The following is an 18,901-nucleotide window of genomic DNA, read 5'->3' as shown; positions in this document are numbered from 1 at the left end:
CGACTTCCATCCTGGCTCTATACTTACATCTGAATCTGGTCCCTGGTCCATGCCAGGACACTGGAATGACACGTATACATGACACCGCTTGTGCACAGCAAAACTGCATACTGAAAATAAACGGGACTGTACATGACACAGCAGTTTTGAACATGGATGATACAAGGGACAGGTACATTACATAAACAAGAGGCCCAAAAGGGCCTATGCTCTACTGGCATGACTTTTGTGGTCATATCAATCCACAGCATGTATGTATGGGTAAAAGGCAACAGACATATAGTTTATGTTTTGTGTTTGGGTTACCTGAAAACGTAGCACGTTCCAACATCTGAGCCCAGAAAGTATTGTAAGCAGATTAGTTGCATGAACTGTTTTAATATGTAATATAATTAATATAATTAATATATATAAGTAAAAGTCATCTGACAAAAAAAAAATGCTTTCAAAACTGTACTCATAGTAAAATTTTCTGTAGTTTTAAAAGTTAAAAAAAGTTGGTCAAAAGGTCAAAGTCGAGGGCATCCTAAGACAACATTGATCAATTTGAACAAACATTCACAATCAATTATGCTGAGATGGATGCACAACACACAAAAAGATTTTCAAACCTTTCCAGATGTATGTTTACCAAACCTGTGAACCCTGGGTGTGGCCAGTAATGACACCAGGTGCATAACTTAAACATTTACAACCAATTTTGTTAAGATGAATGCACAAACTACAGAACTTAAAGCTAAAAAATGGCCTTTGGGCTTTCAACAAGAACAAGGCAGAGTAATTCACAAAATCAACTGCAGAAGCAAAAAGCAAATTGTCTCTCAAAATCCTAGACTTGCAAATTGTCTCCCTTAACTCTAGACTTGAATTTACATGTACATGTAAACTTGGCTAAAAATAGAATTCGCTCATGCAGACCTGGCTAAAAATAGAAAGCATTTCTTTAAAACTTTCATGGCCCATAATCTAGGCATTCATGGGTTTTCGAAAGCAACCGAGCTCTAATGGATATCTAGATAGTGTACAAGTTTCATTGAGATACAATCAAAACTAAAGACTGTATCGTGTTCACAACCAATTGTTTACACAATAGCATTTTTTTATACTATCAAGGGCCATAATCTAGGCATGCATGGGCGGATCTGGCTGGCTTTCGAAAAGAACCCAGCTCTAATGGATATCTAGATACTGTACAAGTTTCATCGAGATACAATCAAAACTGAAGACTGTATCGTGTTCACAAGCAATTGTTTACAGACGCACGGACGCACGAATGCACATACTACGTACACATTACCACCACATAAGCTCTTCTGGCTTTTGGTCAGTAGAGCTAAAAATGACCTAAATGTGCCAAGTGATATTAGAAGAAAAAACAGATATAATTAACCTTTTCGCTTTTACCCCTTGAATAACAAATGGAAGGAATTATCTGTATAATATACATGTTTATAAACAATGTATATTAATCCTTACTACCTGTGTCTCCCACATTAACCCAAGTGCTTGATACATGATGAATCATCTTTGTTTTCCCCAGCAATCCACCTATCCATCCATTCAACACAACAAATCTTATGTGACAGGCCTTCCACAAGTCCACTAGGGTTTTACATAATGTGACAAGTTTTTTCTCCAAGTTTGATTAATAAGCACATTTGTTGACTGGACACAGCTGAGTTCTTGGACAAATTACTTTCAGAGAGGAAAATCAGTCAACCAGTCAGGCCTGCGAAGTAGAGGAACCCTCTGATACCAGTATGGTCAGTTCTTTTTTTCAATACTGAATCATATTACACTTACATTGGCATGGCCATTTACCATTCAGTGTAAAATCAGCCAAAAGTCTGCCTGAAGAGAGCTTTTTCAGCAAAAACCTGGGAAGAGGCCTGGCCTTTTCATTTTGGGGAAATTTAATGTTGAAACAATTCAAATAGGGAAAAATTCACTCGAGTGAGAATGAAATTCTACTTGCATTTTCTGAACTTAACTTGCTAAAAGCGAGTTAGCGACTGCTAAATTTGAACCCTGGTGACTAGTAGTAGAATACTTAACTGCAAGTTCTGGGAAAGTCTAGGTCAGGGTCTAGCAGAGAAACACTTTAAACTTTTCAAGGAACTCTTTTAGCTACATCCCCACTATTCAGTCTGGCTAAATGTACAAATCAACTGCAGCTTTGCAATAATACAGATGAGCAAATTATCTGCTCAATCTATATAAATATTGATGATGCACATCCTCCCATTTACTGCATCTGTAAGCTGACCTTGTGAGTATGACTGAGGGTCATGAATAAGTACCAGTTTAATCATAAGTCTGACTGCAAGATGATTTGTTCCGGAGTAAAAACAATCAAATGGCAAACTGGTGGAGAATGTTGTTAAATTATTCACCATTTAATGATTTTACTACCACCACGGTTAGACCTGGTGCTTAATTTGCAGTCAATATGATTTACTAGTGAATTTATTTCAGAAAAATTAACAAATGTCTTTCCCTTTTATCTAATGCTCTGCCTATATGATTTTATGGTTAACAGTGTGTCTTCTCACATTAATGCTTTGGAAATATTAGCCAGCACCTGGTGTAAGTAGCAACAATAACAGGCTTCACACATGGAAGTGACTTATTTGACTTTCCCAGATTTTAATTCCTGATAAAAATGCTGAGTTATCAAGTATCTTTACTCATGCTCTAAATTTTACTATCTACAATCAAATATGTTAGGGTTCTATTGTTTAAACAAGAGGGCAAAGATGGCCCTATATCGTTCACCTTATCGGACAAAAGGGTTATTGATCGGACAACATATTGGACCATCCCCGCCCAAATACTCAGTATTTAAGTTGGATTTATATACCTTGCCACAAAAGAGCAAATTGAAAATGTGAAGGAGTTCATGAAGTTTGAAGTCGATATCTTTAATGATTGTAAAAAAAAAAATAGTTATAAAAAATATTTTTAGAGTTTAACATATATATAAACAAATAGTGAAAACTAGCCATGTTTTTTTTATAAATCACAATGGGTGATATCTCGTCCCCGAAGGTACATTTTTGTGAAAAAAAATAATGAAAACAGGTCAATGGTTTCTGAAGAGAAGATTTATTTTATTTAGACTTCGAGTGAATTAACTAGCCCACCACTAGCGGCCATGTTGTTTTACAAATCAACATGGGGTGAACTTAGTATTCGCCCACTCGCCAATGGCGACTTATTTCCAATCTGGGCAAGGGCAATTCAAAACAAGTTTGCCCAAGTGGCATGTCCGATTTTTTTCAAAGCGGTACCGATTAATTTGCTCCCAGGTATCGAGAAATACTTCTTGCGAAATGGTTCCTAGCGCCGGGAAATAGCTATTTGCGATGGCCAATCACACATCAGAGAAATCCAATATGGCCACGCCAATGTAGAATTGTATGGAAATTCCTTGACAGCGTACGAAGCCTGCAAGGCCGGAAAAAAAAGTATTTTGAAGAATATGAAAAAATAAACAGCCAGTTCGTAAATACTCTCTTGACTGGCCAAATGACCGCCCGTAGCTGTCCAATACGGATCATTGTACGGTTTGTTTATCTTGCACGTTTGCAGGGTTTGCAAATAATTTTGTCACTGGCTGCTAGTTATGTTCCGATGATCGATTTTAATCAAAAATCGATTGGTTGGGCCTGAAATCGGCGACAATCGATAGTATTTAATTAAAATCGATTATCGAAAAAAAAGAAAAGAAAAAAAACATAATTAGTAAGTGTTCAGATGTAACAAAATGGCTGATGAAAGCCACAATGAGCAAGAAAATGAACTATTTTTTATACAACAACGCTTAATAACTTCAATCATAGACATAAGGTATATGCATATAATGATTAAGAGTTTGATACTGTACATGAATAAAACTACAACTCAGGTACTATCTAGTATTTTCAAAACCGATTGTACTATCAATAATCGGTTACTTGAGTGGAACCGATCATTGATAGTAAAATTGCAACCGATTCCCAACACTACTGGCTGCAAATTTTATAAACTTGGCGGTATAAAAAAAATTGAAACTAGTGATGCACACAAAACGGCTCTGGCTATTCAAAAAGGTAAAGAAAAGCATTTTGAAAATTCTGAGGCAGGAAACATTTTGAAGAACCTTTAAAAAGCTGCCTAATTATGTGTAATATTTCGAACCTGTCATGCACTTGTAATAAACAAAAGGCCAGTCAGTGATTTTACTTGGATGTGTGATTTGGATGATTTTAAAATCTTAAAACATTGTTTATTGAAGCGAATGTAAATGAAATGCGTAAACAAAATGTTAGGCTCGAGGGTTTAATGCTGGGCTAGTTGATTTAAAAAGCTACCAGCCCAGCTAGCTAGTGGTCCAGAAAAGATAAGTAATATCCCTGGAAGACCCCCCCCCCCACACACGAGGCCACGTTGTATTACAAATCAACATGGGGTGAAGGAATTTGATACAGGGTCAATGAAGGAATATTTCTGTGCACTCATTTTAAAATCAGGCCAGTGGATTCAGAGGAGGAGATTTTCAAGATTTCCCTATAGACATACAGTAAAAAGTAGCCCCGCAAACTGGTGGCAATGACTTTTAGGAATCAACACGGGATGAACTAGAAATGTGTCCATAGGACACGGATGCCCCCACTTCGATTTTTTGTCACAGAAAATAAGCCATAATGATTATTCAGGATAATCTGAGGGCCCTAACTCCTAAATGATTAAAGCGATTTCCATGGCTATCGAACTTGATCAAGATATTATGGTCACAAACATGTGTTAAAAGTTTGGTGAGGATTGGACAAACAGTTTTCAAGAATTAGATCGGAAACAATCTTCGGGACGTATTTTTCAAGTCTTTTTTTGCAAATAAAGGGCCGTAACTCCTAAATGACAAAAGCGATTTCCATGGCTATCGAACTTGATCAAGATATTATGGTCACAATCATGTATGTAAAGTTTGGTGAGGATTGGACACATACTTTTCAAGAATTAGATTGGAAACATATATTTTTGAAGTATTTTTGGCAAAAAAGGGCCGTAACTCCTAAATGACTAAAGCGATTTCCATGACTATCGAACTTGATCAAGATATTATGGTCACAAACATGTGTTTAAAGTTTGGTGAGGATTGGACAAACGGTTTTCAAGAATTAGATCGGAAACAATCTTCGGGAATTTTTGGCAAAAAAGGGCCGTAACTCCTAAATGACTAAAGCGATTTCCATGACTATCGAACTTGATCAAGATATTATGGTCACAAACATGTGTTTAAAGTTTGGTGAGGATTGGACAAACGGTTTTCAAGAATTAGATCGGAAACAATCTTCGGTACGTACGTACGTACGTACGTACGTACGTACGGACAAGGGCAACCCTATATGCCGCCACTTTGTGGGGGCATAAAAAAATTGATAGAGGGTCATCTAAGGATCATATCTGTAAAAATAATATTAAATCAGTCCAGTGGATTCTGAGGAGAAGATTTTCAAAGTATTCAATATCAACATATATATAGTGAAAAGAAACTCCACCCAATGGTTACTATGTTTTTTTACGAATCAACATGGGTAAAAATAATTGGATACAGGAGCATTTCTAAGAAATTAAGTTGGGCCAGCAGTTTCTGAGAAGAAGACTTTCAGAAGTTTTTCACTGGATGGGTCATGGTGGGACTTTTTGGTCTCCTTAGCTTTCTACTTTGGTAGAAAACTAGTGTAGGACTTGGTGGGTCACGGTGAGGCATTGGTCTCCTTAGCTTTCTACTTCAGTAGAAAACTAGTGTAGGACTGGTCCGGGTCATGGTGGGGCTTTGGTCTCCTTAGCCTACTAATTTGGTAAAATAATTAGTGTAGGTCTGAATGAAAGCAACATTTTCAGAATACCTCTGATAGTATAGAAATGTGGTTTGTGATTCTTGTAATTACGCAGACAATTGACGTTTTTTCTAAAAAAAAGTTTGGGACATCATTGACACTGCTGCTGCTGTTTGAGCAACCAAATTTATGGACATTTTTTTCTTGGAACTATCATTTTTGGCAGTGTTGTTATTAAATTATTCCAGAGAAAAGTTACAAATATTATAAACATTGAATATTTTAGAATAGCTGTTCATCTGTTTATAAAAACATTAAAACGTCAAAATTAATATTATCATGCACCAAGGAACGGCAATATTAAAACATTCAATCCTGAAATCTACCAAGGTACTGTAATAAGAGTTTGAACTATGCCTGAATATAATTTACAGGTATATTAAACCAACAACTAGCCTTCAACTTATGCCAATTGGATATTGATGGAAGCCATCTGTGACACATTCCTGTCATTTACAAGACATGCATGGTAAGCTGGTGTTTGGCACCAGACATTCAGATATGTCTGCAACACAACTGGGATGAAAGACGACATTATCAATGGTGTTTTTTTCCAGCAATTTTTCTGTTCCTTAATCATGCAGTTTGTTGAAGAAGCTTAGACTCAGAAGTAAATGCCAAAATGAACATGAACGTAAGATTCTTAAGAAATGGGAGTGTTTAAAATTAAGACTCAAAGATCAAGATGTTCAAAGTTAAACAAGAGATATTTGTCAAACATTATGCCCCCCTGAGTGCCATGTTGTCTGGAATATTTTGAAAATTGAATAAAATATGCATGGACTGAAATGCCAGATGATTTAAAATGTCATTTCACATTGGATTAAGCAGTTTTAGGTTTACGATCAATGTTCATTAAAAGTTTAAGGAAGGTAGGTACAGTTCTTCTTCGCATTGAGATGATGACTGATAATTAGCAGATGAACATAAAATATGTCCTGGCAGCAGGGAATAAGTACATATGATGTTAATTTGAATGAACAATTTGAGTTATAAAAAAGCATTAGTTATATGATAATGATACTTGTCTTGAAGAATGACCAAGACTGGTCAGCTGAGGGTAACTTTTATATACATTGAAAGGTCCAGGGATGTGATTAACCTGGCAGCTGGAGGGCTGAAACCATTTCAGCCATGGTTTCTCTGGGCACTTTTGGGGTCAAAAGCACACTGCCGTAAAAGAAAAACTGGCTTTTTAGAAGCTCTTTTGAGGGTTCTTCTGACTTTAAATTTGAAGGAAACTGGAATATCAACTCTTAACAAACAAAAGCACTCTAGTAACATTTTTAATCAGCAAAAACAATTCAATTACTCCTGAAGGTCAGCTGATGGTAACTTTTATATACATTAAAACTAGAAATAATTGTGACCTTGACCTTTAAGCCTGATCGCCCAAAAATGAATAGGGGTGATCTCCATGTCAAGTTTGAGGACTATAGTTCTAGGCATTTTCAAGTTATCAATTGAACAAGGTTTTCATATTCAAGGTCACTGTGACATTAAATGTAACTGTGACCTTGACCTTTGACCTGATGACCTCAAATTCAATAGGGGTTATCTACTGGTCACACCCACAACTTTCATATCAAGTTTGAGGGCCATGGTTGCAGACATTATCAAGTTACCCCTGGACAAGTTTTTTGTGTTCAAGGTCACTGTGACCTTGACCTTTGATCGAAGTCTTGAAAAAGCATTAGGAGACTAGGGCTCATCTACTTATCACCCCAAACCTCCAAGTCAAGTTTGAAGACCAGAGGTCATGGCATTGTCAAGATCACTCAGACAGGCTTTTGGTTCTACTGACAGACAGACTGAATAACCTTGAAAACCTTGAAAACATAAGCAAAGAAATATACCCCCTCTTCATTAGAGATGTGCTGCTTTTGCTCAACTTGACACTGGGATGGTAATGGTGTGTTCAGACATTCACATTGGATTAAGCAGTAATAAATAGGCGTTATGACATAATTCTCAACTTGACACTAGGATGGTAAAGGTGTTTTCAGACATTAACAGGCATTATGGCATAATTCTCAACTTTACACCTGGATGGAAATTGTGTTTTTAGACATCAAGAGGCATTAGGGCATACAGTCAAACCTGTATTAAGTGGCCACCTTTGGGAAAAGGTAAAAGTGGCTGCTTACTACAGGTGGCCACTTAGTCCAGGTTGAACTTTTCTGACACTTTGGCTTTGTTCAAACATAGGCCGATTATGTATCTTAAGCACCTGACCTCACCTCACATTCAGTACCATCAGTTCCGGCCATTAAAGAAAGTTGAAAACTTAATATAAATGTTGAAAAAGCAACATTATTGCAAATTTACAAAATGAATGCAATAGATAAAAATTAATACATAGCATAACAAAAAGACCGAAAATGAGTCCACACATAACTACATGTACATTTTTAAGTTCAATTTTTAAGTATTCCGTCATTTTTGTTTGCGTCACTTCTGTCTCTAATTTAAAGTGCATTTACATTGAGCCAACATATTCATCCCAAGCATGTCACTCTGTGAGTCAAAAACCATGAATACACAAGTTCAATGAGTTCCTCGTTTCCTGTAATTTACCTCTGTATTTTAGTGTTTGGATTTGAATTGCTAGCATAAGCAAGAAATTGATTTGAGTCCGTCCACCGTAGTTCTTGCAGTATGATGGTTTTCTAATAATTTAATACACGCGAAAGGTTCTTTTAGCGTCAAACACATCCGGTTTGTTTTATCACAAACAATGCAATGTAAATATCCGTTCGTAGAAGTATAAAGCCGTGCACTTTTAAAATTAATACGGAAGTGAATACACATCGTAACTCGTTTCTCACAATTAAATAAGAAGGCAAACTGTAAATTCATAATTATTATAACCGGCGTTTTTTGACGGTATTTGACAATTAACTTAATTATTAACGCCAATTATTAAAATATCTTTACTAGGTGTGTCAATTCTGCTTGAATCATCGCCGACGTGTTATAAACATGATTTCTCGATAGGTAAACATGTATGGTTATCGTGTGATGTTATAATTATGCATTATCATGGGATGACGGAAATATCCAAGGCTGTTGTTCTTTTCCGTCAACTTCAGTATCAATTAAAGCTGTGTATTGGCAAACTTACTTGCGGAACTGTCAGTGACAAGGGATTAGTGGCCGCTAATAAATGTTTTTATGGCTTCACGGGGACACATATTAGTGGCCGTGGCTGCGTTAAGACAGTTGGTCGCTTAATGCACATACTTTTTATAGTAAAAACGTACAGGGGGAATTTGGAGTGGCCCGATAAGGCAGGTGGCCATTAACGGCAGGTGACCATTCAACCAATTATGTATCTACAGAAATGAAAATGACTTCAAACCGCCTGGTGCAGAAGATGTTCCAAATTGGACTATAATCCTAGCCTAGGACACCAGGCTTCTCGGAGAATCTTGTCTGAAAACTAATTTTCCGGGCATAATCACTTGTACAATCATCTGTATCTTAATTAGCGCCATAAATCACTCTGTTGCTTGGGGAGCAAAATTTTTGCCATATTTACAGTGTCCCTGCTTGTTCCGATTGCACTTTCAGAACTCTCTCTTTCTTCACATTGTATTCTAATGATTATTTGCTGCATAAGAACCTTGACAAATAAGGCCCTATTCATTTATCAGAGATCTTTACCCCATATATTGCTGGGGCCGTATTTTCCCGTTTGAAAATATCTCTGAAATGATTCAGGTATCATGTATATAGGGTTTTTTCCTAAGATAGAATGCTAGAGTCCCTTCCACATAGCCCATTTGGTCTCTTTCTCATGTATATGCATAGCCCATTGGTAAAACATATATTTTTACATTACTTTTTTCTATTGCCAATTTCAGCCAGCACAAGTCAAGGGTTACAGCAGAAGTGTAGGCACCTTAATTGAAGAAAACGGCTTCAGAAAAAAACACAACAGAACCTGACATTATGAAAAAGTTACTGTCAGTTGAAGTTTTCATTTCATCAATATTTCAACTTAAATAAATGTTAAACTTCCAGTACATGCCTGAATAGAAAAAACAGCACTACCTACTGGTACCAAGGGCCATGGTTATGAACAGTCTCAAGTCCAAGTCTCTTACAGACTCAGAATAGCATTTTTATTAAATTACAAAGAAACATTTTTATTCCAATGATTTTACAAAAGTAATTCTGTGAGTAATTTGAAAATTTTGAAAATAAGTAAAATTCAGCAAATTTCATCATGAAAACTCCACTAGAAAGAAAGTTACACTGAAATGAAGCCTAATGAGCCTGAGCTCAGACATGAGAATGCTCCAGGCCTTCATGAGACCGCCCCAGGCCTTCATGAGACTGCTCCAGGCCTTCATGAGATTGCCCCATGCCTTCATGAGACTGCGCCATGCCTTCATGAGACCGCCCCAGGCCTTCATGAGACTGCCCCATGCCTTCATGAGACTGCTCCAGGCCTTCATGAGATTGCCCCATGCCTTCATGAGACTGCTCCAGGCCTTCATGAGACTGCTCCAGGCCTTCATGAGACTGCTCAAGGCCTTCATGAGATTGCCCCATGCCTTCATGAGACTGCGCCATGCCTTCATGAGACCGCCCCAGGCCTTCATGAGACTGCCCCATGCCTTCATGAGACTTCTCCAGGCCTTCATGAGATTGCCCCATGCCTTCATGAGACCGCGCCATGCCTTGATGAGACCGCCCCAGGCCTTCATGAGACCGCCCCAGGCCTTCATGAGACCGCCCCATGCCTTCATGAGACTGCCCCAGGCCTTCATGAGACCGCCCCAGGCCTTCATGAGACCGCCCCATGCCTTCATGAGACCGCCCCAGGCCTTCATGAGACCGCCCCAGGCCTTCATGAGACTGCCCCAGGTCTTCATGAGACTGCCCCAGGCCTTCATGAGACTGCCCCAGGATGTCACGAGACTGCATCAGGCCTTCATGAGACTGCTCTTTGTTATTGTAAAGAACTTGCTTAGGCCTAGTTTAGTTTCACAATGTCTTTAAACTGAACATGGACAGATCCAGCATCATTAAAACAATTAGATTACAAAACTAAGAATGTTGAACAAGTGAATTCAGGTCAACATAGAAACATACAGGTGAACTTTTAACATTCCATTAGTGAAGACTATTACTGACAAAGACAATGAGCTTTGACTTGAAACTGTACAAAACAATCTGATTCAGGTTCTGGCATATGTTCTGAATCAGACATTTCATTGGATAAAGAAATTGTGCAAAAAAGAAGAATTAGTTTTTGTATCAAGACACATACAAAAGTGTAGTACAAGACAATGTTTGAAATTCTATTCACTCGGCTAATTAACATACAGGTTCATTCAGTTTGATTTGATTGATGTAATTAGAATAAATGAATAGAGATATTATCAGTCTGCAAAATACAAGTACATGTCTGTGAAATGAATTTGTCCCTGATTGTTGGTTTAATCACAAACTGGGGTAAATTACACCTCCAACTTATAAACCATGCGAGTGGGCGGCCATTGATATAATGGGTAACATATGGGTGAAAGGCAAAAGGCCTCCTGAAAGGGTTCCATTAGACACAAGTCACATTTTCACAACTTTTAGAACAAAACTGAAAGTGTTTTGATTGCATTTATAGAATTGAATAATAAATTATTATTTTATTTCTAAGAAAAAATATTATACATCCTCAACAGATGATTAATATTATACAAGAGTAATTTCACCACTTTTTTAGGCACGACTACCCCTTAACAGTAATAGGCAAACATATATTTGTATGTTAGGCCAAATAATAAAATACCTCTGTTTCCGGTAACTGACCGACCCTAATTTTTCCTCGCCGACGCTAATCTTTTTTTAGGCATCAAAGCACAAAATCAAAAATTATATATATATTCGTTATTTTCGTTGTTTCTCTGTCTCTGTTCCCGGAGAATAAACTTTCATTCCTGATATTTTACCGAGACGCTTTGTCTGAATTGTCAACAGGAAAACAAAATGGCGGAGTTAGGTGAACCCTGTCAAATATCTTTCAGTTGGCAAACGCTTGTTTATGGTCTAAACACGTGGTTGATCAGAGAAGACACATTTTGCTGCCTTTATGATGAAAATATTTAGGATATAGATTGCGGTGTTATTTATCCTGTCCAAAACAAAACTTACTTTTTTCTTACGATTAGGCTTTGCGTATATCGTGCAGACTTCTTTCGATTAGGCTTTGCGAATTAATGCAGGCTTACTGCCAGATTCCAATACACATTTCATTAATCATTACATTAATGTATCCACAATTATCAATGGTTATTTATTTCACCTAATTTCAGTCCCACCAACTGAAATCCAAACACCTGCTAAAGTTAACAACACATTTATTGGAATGTGTCAGCTGCAGATCAAAATGGTACAATTTGTGACGTCTGTGGACAAGTGGCGACTAGATCAAAGGCGCGGGGCTATGGTTTGTATTTAAATCGGTCAGTCAAATACCGTATGATCCCATTTTATTGCAAGAATTTCGTCAAGGCTGCTAAGAAAATACCATACGATCTAAAAAAATAATAGATCTAAAAAATAATAATCCATAATCTTCGTCTGAGAATCTTAAAACAATGACTGAAATGTTTAAATTCACTACAAATATGAATTAAACTTTGATTGTACGAAAATAAGATACGTAAAATAAATCCATATCCACGTTTTCTTGTTCTATTATTAACCTACATGTATCCCGACATAAGAGAGCTCACAGTTGACAAGAAAATCGGCCATTTTCTTCAAACAAATTAACATATTTAGTTGATCATTCATTGACTGTTTGGCTAGAACATTATCACAGATTTGTAGAAATTGAAGTGCTGGATTTGTTCTAATAACCGATTGAGTTTTATAAACAAGTATTGTATACAAACACTAGAAGCGCCGCAATGCGACGAAACCAGGTTTTTGTTATGGGCAATCAGAAATTATAGCCAAACCATTTTTCTATTTTTAGTAATAGTGACCTTGACCTTAGCCCCTCCCCACTCAAAAGCAATCCCAAGCTAGCTCTTCACATAAGCTACCTACACACCAAGTTTCATCAATATCTGTCAATGCTAACTAAAGTTATTGGGCAGAAACCATTTTTCTATTTTAAGTAACAGTGACCTTGACCATTTTTCTATTTTTAGTAACAGTGACCTTGACCATAGCCCCACCCCCCTCAAAAGCAATCCCAAGCTAGCTTTTCCCATAAGCTACATACACACCAAGTTTCATCAATATCTATCAATGCTAACTAAAGTTACTTAACAGAAACCAATGTTTGACGACCGCCCGCCCGCCCGCCCAATGACAACCTCATTCTAATGACCCGGTTTTCGTTGAAAACCTGGTTAAAAACATCAGATTTCATGGGCAAAATAGGCGGTAAAATACGGTAGTCGAAGGTAAGGAAACGACTTCAGACATTAAACAAAGCTGTTTTTTTCTGACTTTTGTTGTGAATTATGAAACGCTTAGATATAACATAATTGATCCGATGAAATTGCATGAAACTTAAAAAAAAAATCCCGACCGACCGACCCTATTTTTTTCTTCCATGTTACCGGAAACAGAGGTATTTTTTTTATTTGGCCTTAGCAGAACAAAGCAACTTGGCAGGTTGAAAATATTAATTATGTACAGCTTTGGAAATTACACCTATTTTATGAAATATTTTGATTTGTGACAATAAAACAAATTGTTTTTGTATAAAAGCTAGCTCAATTCACTATAATACAACAAAAAGGGTATACATTTTAAGGATTCATGAATTCACAGAATTGATGTTGGCATTTTTAAATTTGAAAGTGAGTTATTTTAATTACTTTTATGAACAAACACCTAACCTCAACAGGCAGATACACATTTGAACAGAATTTTGTAAAACTTAGCATAATACATATCACTTTTCAACAGCGTTCCTTAAATGTTAAGGGCAAAATTGAACTTTTTTGGTCTCATATTTAAAAAGCTATCAACAATAGAGCTCTTAATCAATTATGTTTTATTCTTAAAAAAAACAGTTTCTTCAGATTTATACAGTTTTTTTTAAGTCCAGCCCTATTAAAGTCCCTTTTAAATCAAAATTTCTCAAATAGATATGTGCATGAGTAAATAAAAACCCTTATAAAGAGTTTAAAATGACACTCTTATTCAAAATCAATACATAAACATGTATAACATAATTTTGAGTGATTAAAGTTTGATTTCTTACTAAATAAAGCATTTATGGAAATTATCAATATTAAACTGATAACAAGATTGCAACTGTGTATTCAATAGCTGAAAATGCAAAAATATTAAATGATTGGTGAGAACTAAAAGATTTACTGTGGTCTACTATCGTCTCATTAGGTAGAAATTCCATGTTCCTTTCAATTTAAACTCAGTATCCTTCATAAGTACCATTGTTTTCAACATTTATTCATCCTTTTTGGTATATTAAAACAATTGTATTATAGTATAACTGTGGTAAATCTTAAATGGGTGTAAGAGGGCATCTTTAATCTGCTGTGTTTAATTACCTCTTTAAAATACATGTGGTAAGACTGTTACATGTGTTCATAAGATTATTTACTTGTGTCTAAATTCAAAGCCTGATCAAAACCTAGTTAAAAAGTCTTCATGAAGTCATTTACATATCAGAATAATCATGCAAATAATTACTTAATGAGAACATAATCAGTTACAGCAGATGCATCACAGAGGTATCTTTCCTACATCCTGGCCTCCCAGGCTGCTATCAGCTGAGCGATACATTATCTTTCTTAGCATCACATAAAAATACAGCATTTCTTACTTAATAATATACACTCCAGACGTTATTTATATTTTGCTTCTTGTAAACAAAAGGATATTGTTTATTTTTTCATCTTTATTCTTTCAATGAATAAAAAAAGATCAATACTAATTTATAATTATTTGGAATGCTTTTAAAAACAACAGCAAATCATTCAAATAAATGATATATCACTTAACGATTAGTTGACATACTATAAGAGTGGAACATTTTAAGATTGAAGTTATTTTTTCACCAGAATACCAGGATATTGTTGTATGATATTTTTGCTATGATAGCATGTAATCAGATACAACTTATTATATCCTGTTTAAGGCTCTTTAGAATTGAAACTTCATTGGGATATCCTGCGTTTAAATTGCAATGTAGTTTAAATCATTGTAGTAAAACGTTACCACACATGTTATTGTACATAGAGCAGGGAGATTCACTGCATGTTTCCTGTAACAATAATGAAATTCAAGCATGTTTATTTTAAGGAAGTTGCCCACCAATTTCGAGAAAAGGGGCTCAGGAAATTGAACCAGTCAATTTTAATCATCACTTTAAAAGTGGGCAATCCTACTAGATCCTGCTAAACTTTTAACTGCAAGTATAACGACTGACCTTGTAATTCAAGCCTTGTTTAGCCTCCTTCAGCTTGAAATTTGATGATTACAAATCTTTATCCATTGCATCCCTTTATGCAACTTATCAATCAAACAAAAGATAAGTTCAATTACAAAAAAAATCATTATTTTTCCACCTTCAGTGTCACTATCAACATTACAGGACCAAGCTGTTATGTGTGATCATTAATTATATGGAAATGACGTTAGCTCGCCATTGCTAAAGCCTCTGTATATTATGGTCCAGGTAAATTCTTATAAAGCTGCAATGAACTGAGTATATTTCAACCTGTTCATGCCTAAGGTCAGAGGTGTGATGTTTCTAGTTCCTGCTATTAATGGTCCATATATATTAGAGAATATTGACAGCAATTAGTTGCATGGTATCTGAAAGCAGTTTCCTATCTGTGAGATGTGCCAGTTTGATTTATCAGTGTGAAAGTCTAATGAGTACAGATTGCAATGACAGACTCATTATTCTGATGGAACTATTATAATATACAACATTTGCAGTTTAGTTTAATGATTCAATATTACTTTTGTTATAGTCAGGGCTGTCATTTAGTGGAATGGGGCTAGAGTCCTTATCCAAAAGGGGGTTTTGCCCGAAAACACAAATAACACTTATTTTAAACAAAAAACTGTAAGTGAACTGTTAAGACATATAGGCAAATGTAAACAATCACTTGGAACTGGATTCTAGTGACAGCATAATGCAGGCAAAATATATTATTTTGAAGGATGGGAATGGGGACGAATTTCAGATTTGATTTCATAAAAAGACAGCAATGATTTAGCAACTGGTTTCATTGCTGAGTATATATAGCAGTTAAATTATGTGCAAGTAAGAGTTGTGAAATAATGTTTCAAAGTAAAGAACATTATATGCAATCATAGCATATTTATCTCTAATAAAGTAGCCTGGTTCACACACAAATTGTGATTTTAATATCTGCATGTACAAATTTTATATGCGTATTAATTAAAAAAAAAAAAAAAAAGTGTACTGAAAATCACATTTTTTTCAATATATTTTCAGCTTTCATACAAGGAAGTAAAAACTAATATAAATAATAGAGGCAGACAAAAGTAGGAAGAAGACTGTTTTTAAAAATAAAATGTAACTTCCAAAAAATCAACATCAAATGATTCATGTATGTATGTGGAAAAGTGCATGGCCAAGGTCATAGTAACATCCATGGCAAGTGGACAGTTTTTTTTATTATAAATTGTAAGATATTAAATTATAATTACCAATCATTTGCATTAAACATTCGATAAAAGCGTTTTTCTTTAGAATCTACACATTAAAACAATGTCTAAAAAAAGTTAAACCCCTTAAAGTGAAGGGGTCAAGTTTTATAACTTTAATGGTTATCCTGTGTTATAAAAATGTCTCAGTTAATTGTTTTAATGATGTTGTGATTTAGTATAGATGTCATCACTAATTCTATGTTAAACAGTCTGTGATATAACTTTATGTGTTATTTGGTTTGCTATTATGACATATATATGCACAAATAAATCTATCTATCTATCTAAACTGATTGGCAATCTCTTTTTATACCCATATATTTATCAAAACACTGAAAAGGTGCTACTGCTGACATATATATACCTGTGCATTGGTATCCCTGTTTGCCAAATCCCCTGAAATTAAATGAAAATAAAAATATCAACAGATGAACTTCAGCCTCAGAAGTTCAGGATGAACAAATGTAAATAAATCGCGAAAATGAGTGACATAAAACTTTTGGACTTATCATTTTGTTATCTATCTACGCATCTTACCATATAAAATCCTTGCAATGTCCACAAAATGTTGGTTGTTTGAAAAACCTTGCGACCATTTTATGGTCCTTAATAACAGCCACATTTTTCTGGCGTAAAGCTCCGCGCCTTTGCACACCCTTCCTCTCGGTTTCGGCCATTTTGCCTGGCTCACACTGACAGCTCGTGCGAAGACTGTCGGTGATGAGAAGGTATATAGTGTATTGGTTTTTACAAATCCGTTGCCAGGGCCTGATCGACTGATCGTTATTCTGAAATAAATGTTATTCATTAAAACATATGTTCACACAACAATACGAGAATAATAAAGAGAAAAGAAACGCATATTAATAATATTGATTATGTCTAAAACTGACATGTTATTATGGCAGACTGACATGGGTTTTATGTCTACTTACAAGCTTGTTATGTGCAGTATATTGTCTACCGACATGTGATATGTCTAACTGAAAATTTATTATATATGTCAAACCGACATATTGTTTGTTTTTCTATAAACTAGCATATTATTATGTCAAACCGACATGTGATTATGTCTTATTGACATTGCGTAATGTCAGAGCGACGTGTTAAAATGTCTAATTGAAATAAGGTAGAATAGAGCCAAAATATCGCTAATATTTTTTATGGATCCGTTTTCACATATCACGTGTTTTATCATCAACCTATATTTTTCTCCTTTAAAGAGAATAATAATAATTATAACATGATTCATTTACAAAAAGCAGGATCGGATCCAGTATTTTTAAAGAAAGCTATTCATAGCTTATGTTAAACTGGTGATGATAGTACCCGACAATAAATAAATATTGACTTGATATTGACTTGACTTAGCCTACTTGACCTTTTGATTTGCGCCCCTTCCGCATAACCGAAATCAGTGATTTTGCTTGTGATGTAGGGATGTGGGTGTGGGGTTTTCACCACTATCATTTTTACAATTTCTAGTCACTGATGCATTTTGGTCGTATTTTTTACATTTTTTCTCTGATATTGCAATAAAACGTAAACCTGGACCTGAATTATTTTTTAAAAAAACAATTGGGGGGGGGGGGGGGGGGCGGTCCGGGTGTGAAACCCGATAGTGAAAAGTACGATAATACTGGTTTAAAGAAAGGGGTTCGCTCACGTTTTGGCACAAAATGGGTTTTTTCTCCATTATGCATATGAAAACACTAAACATTATAACCATTTTTAAGTCTTTGATACAGAACATGCAGAAAAAATACGCTCAGAGTATAAAACAAATCTAGTTTTTGGTGGTAAGCGAACCCTTGCCGGTACAGTCGAAGTAAATTAGAAAACTGACCACAAGGACTCAAACACAAACATATGGATAACTTAATATTTAAGCCTTTTGTTGATACGCGTTTCTTACGCTACTTCAATGACAATATTTGAGCATGTTGAAGGGTTCCGGCAGCCGACAGTATCCTTATTATTTGTCACACTTTATTTTGTCATACAAACAGTTCATTTTACAAATTTTACAAAAACATGAACGAGTCCCTTGACCGTTTTTCCCCTTTTTGGAAGATTTTCTTGCTAACGAGTTCCCGAGTTCCGTGACATTAAACATGTTGCCCTGTTTATACCGTAGAGTATTTTCGGGATGAATTATTTGCATTTTTTTGTTCTTTGACAATACACCTTTTCTGGTTACAAAATCATTTAAAATTGCTACCATAATATATTTTGGAAAACATAATAAGGCGCAACACTCAGTTATAGATATAATTTTTTTGATTATTTCAAACATGTAAAGGTGAAGTTTCATATCTTTTTAGTACGTTTTTACAATA

At 35.5% G+C, this 18,901-nt stretch overlaps 1 protein-coding gene across 2 annotated transcripts in view; it reads right to left on the bottom strand.

Moving 5' to 3' along the window:
* Nucleotides 1-17,275, bottom strand: part of LOC128202729 (calcium-dependent protein kinase C-like) — a 123,234-nt gene extending 105,959 nt beyond the window's left edge. For both annotated transcript variants that reach the window (XM_052903818.1, XM_052903809.1), the window contains exons 1-3: nucleotides 17,100-17,275; nucleotides 16,927-16,958; nucleotides 28-110 (exon numbers count right to left, since the gene is read on the bottom strand). In XM_052903818.1, coding sequence (XP_052759778.1) covers nucleotides 28-110; nucleotides 16,927-16,958; nucleotides 17,100-17,239 — 255 coding nt within the window. In that variant the 5' untranslated portion in view covers nucleotides 17,240-17,275. The remainder of the gene's footprint in view (nucleotides 1-27; nucleotides 111-16,926; nucleotides 16,959-17,099) is intronic.
* Between the last annotated feature and the right edge of the window lie 1,626 nt (nucleotides 17,276-18,901).

The sequence above is a fragment of the Mya arenaria genome, chromosome 2 (genome assembly GCF_026914265.1).
Source record: "Mya arenaria isolate MELC-2E11 chromosome 2, ASM2691426v1".
In the NCBI taxonomy this organism is placed as follows: domain Eukaryota; kingdom Metazoa; phylum Mollusca; class Bivalvia; order Myida; family Myidae; genus Mya; species Mya arenaria.
The sequence above is the reverse complement of the archived record's forward strand: the minus strand, read 5'-3'. Positions and strand labels throughout refer to the sequence as shown.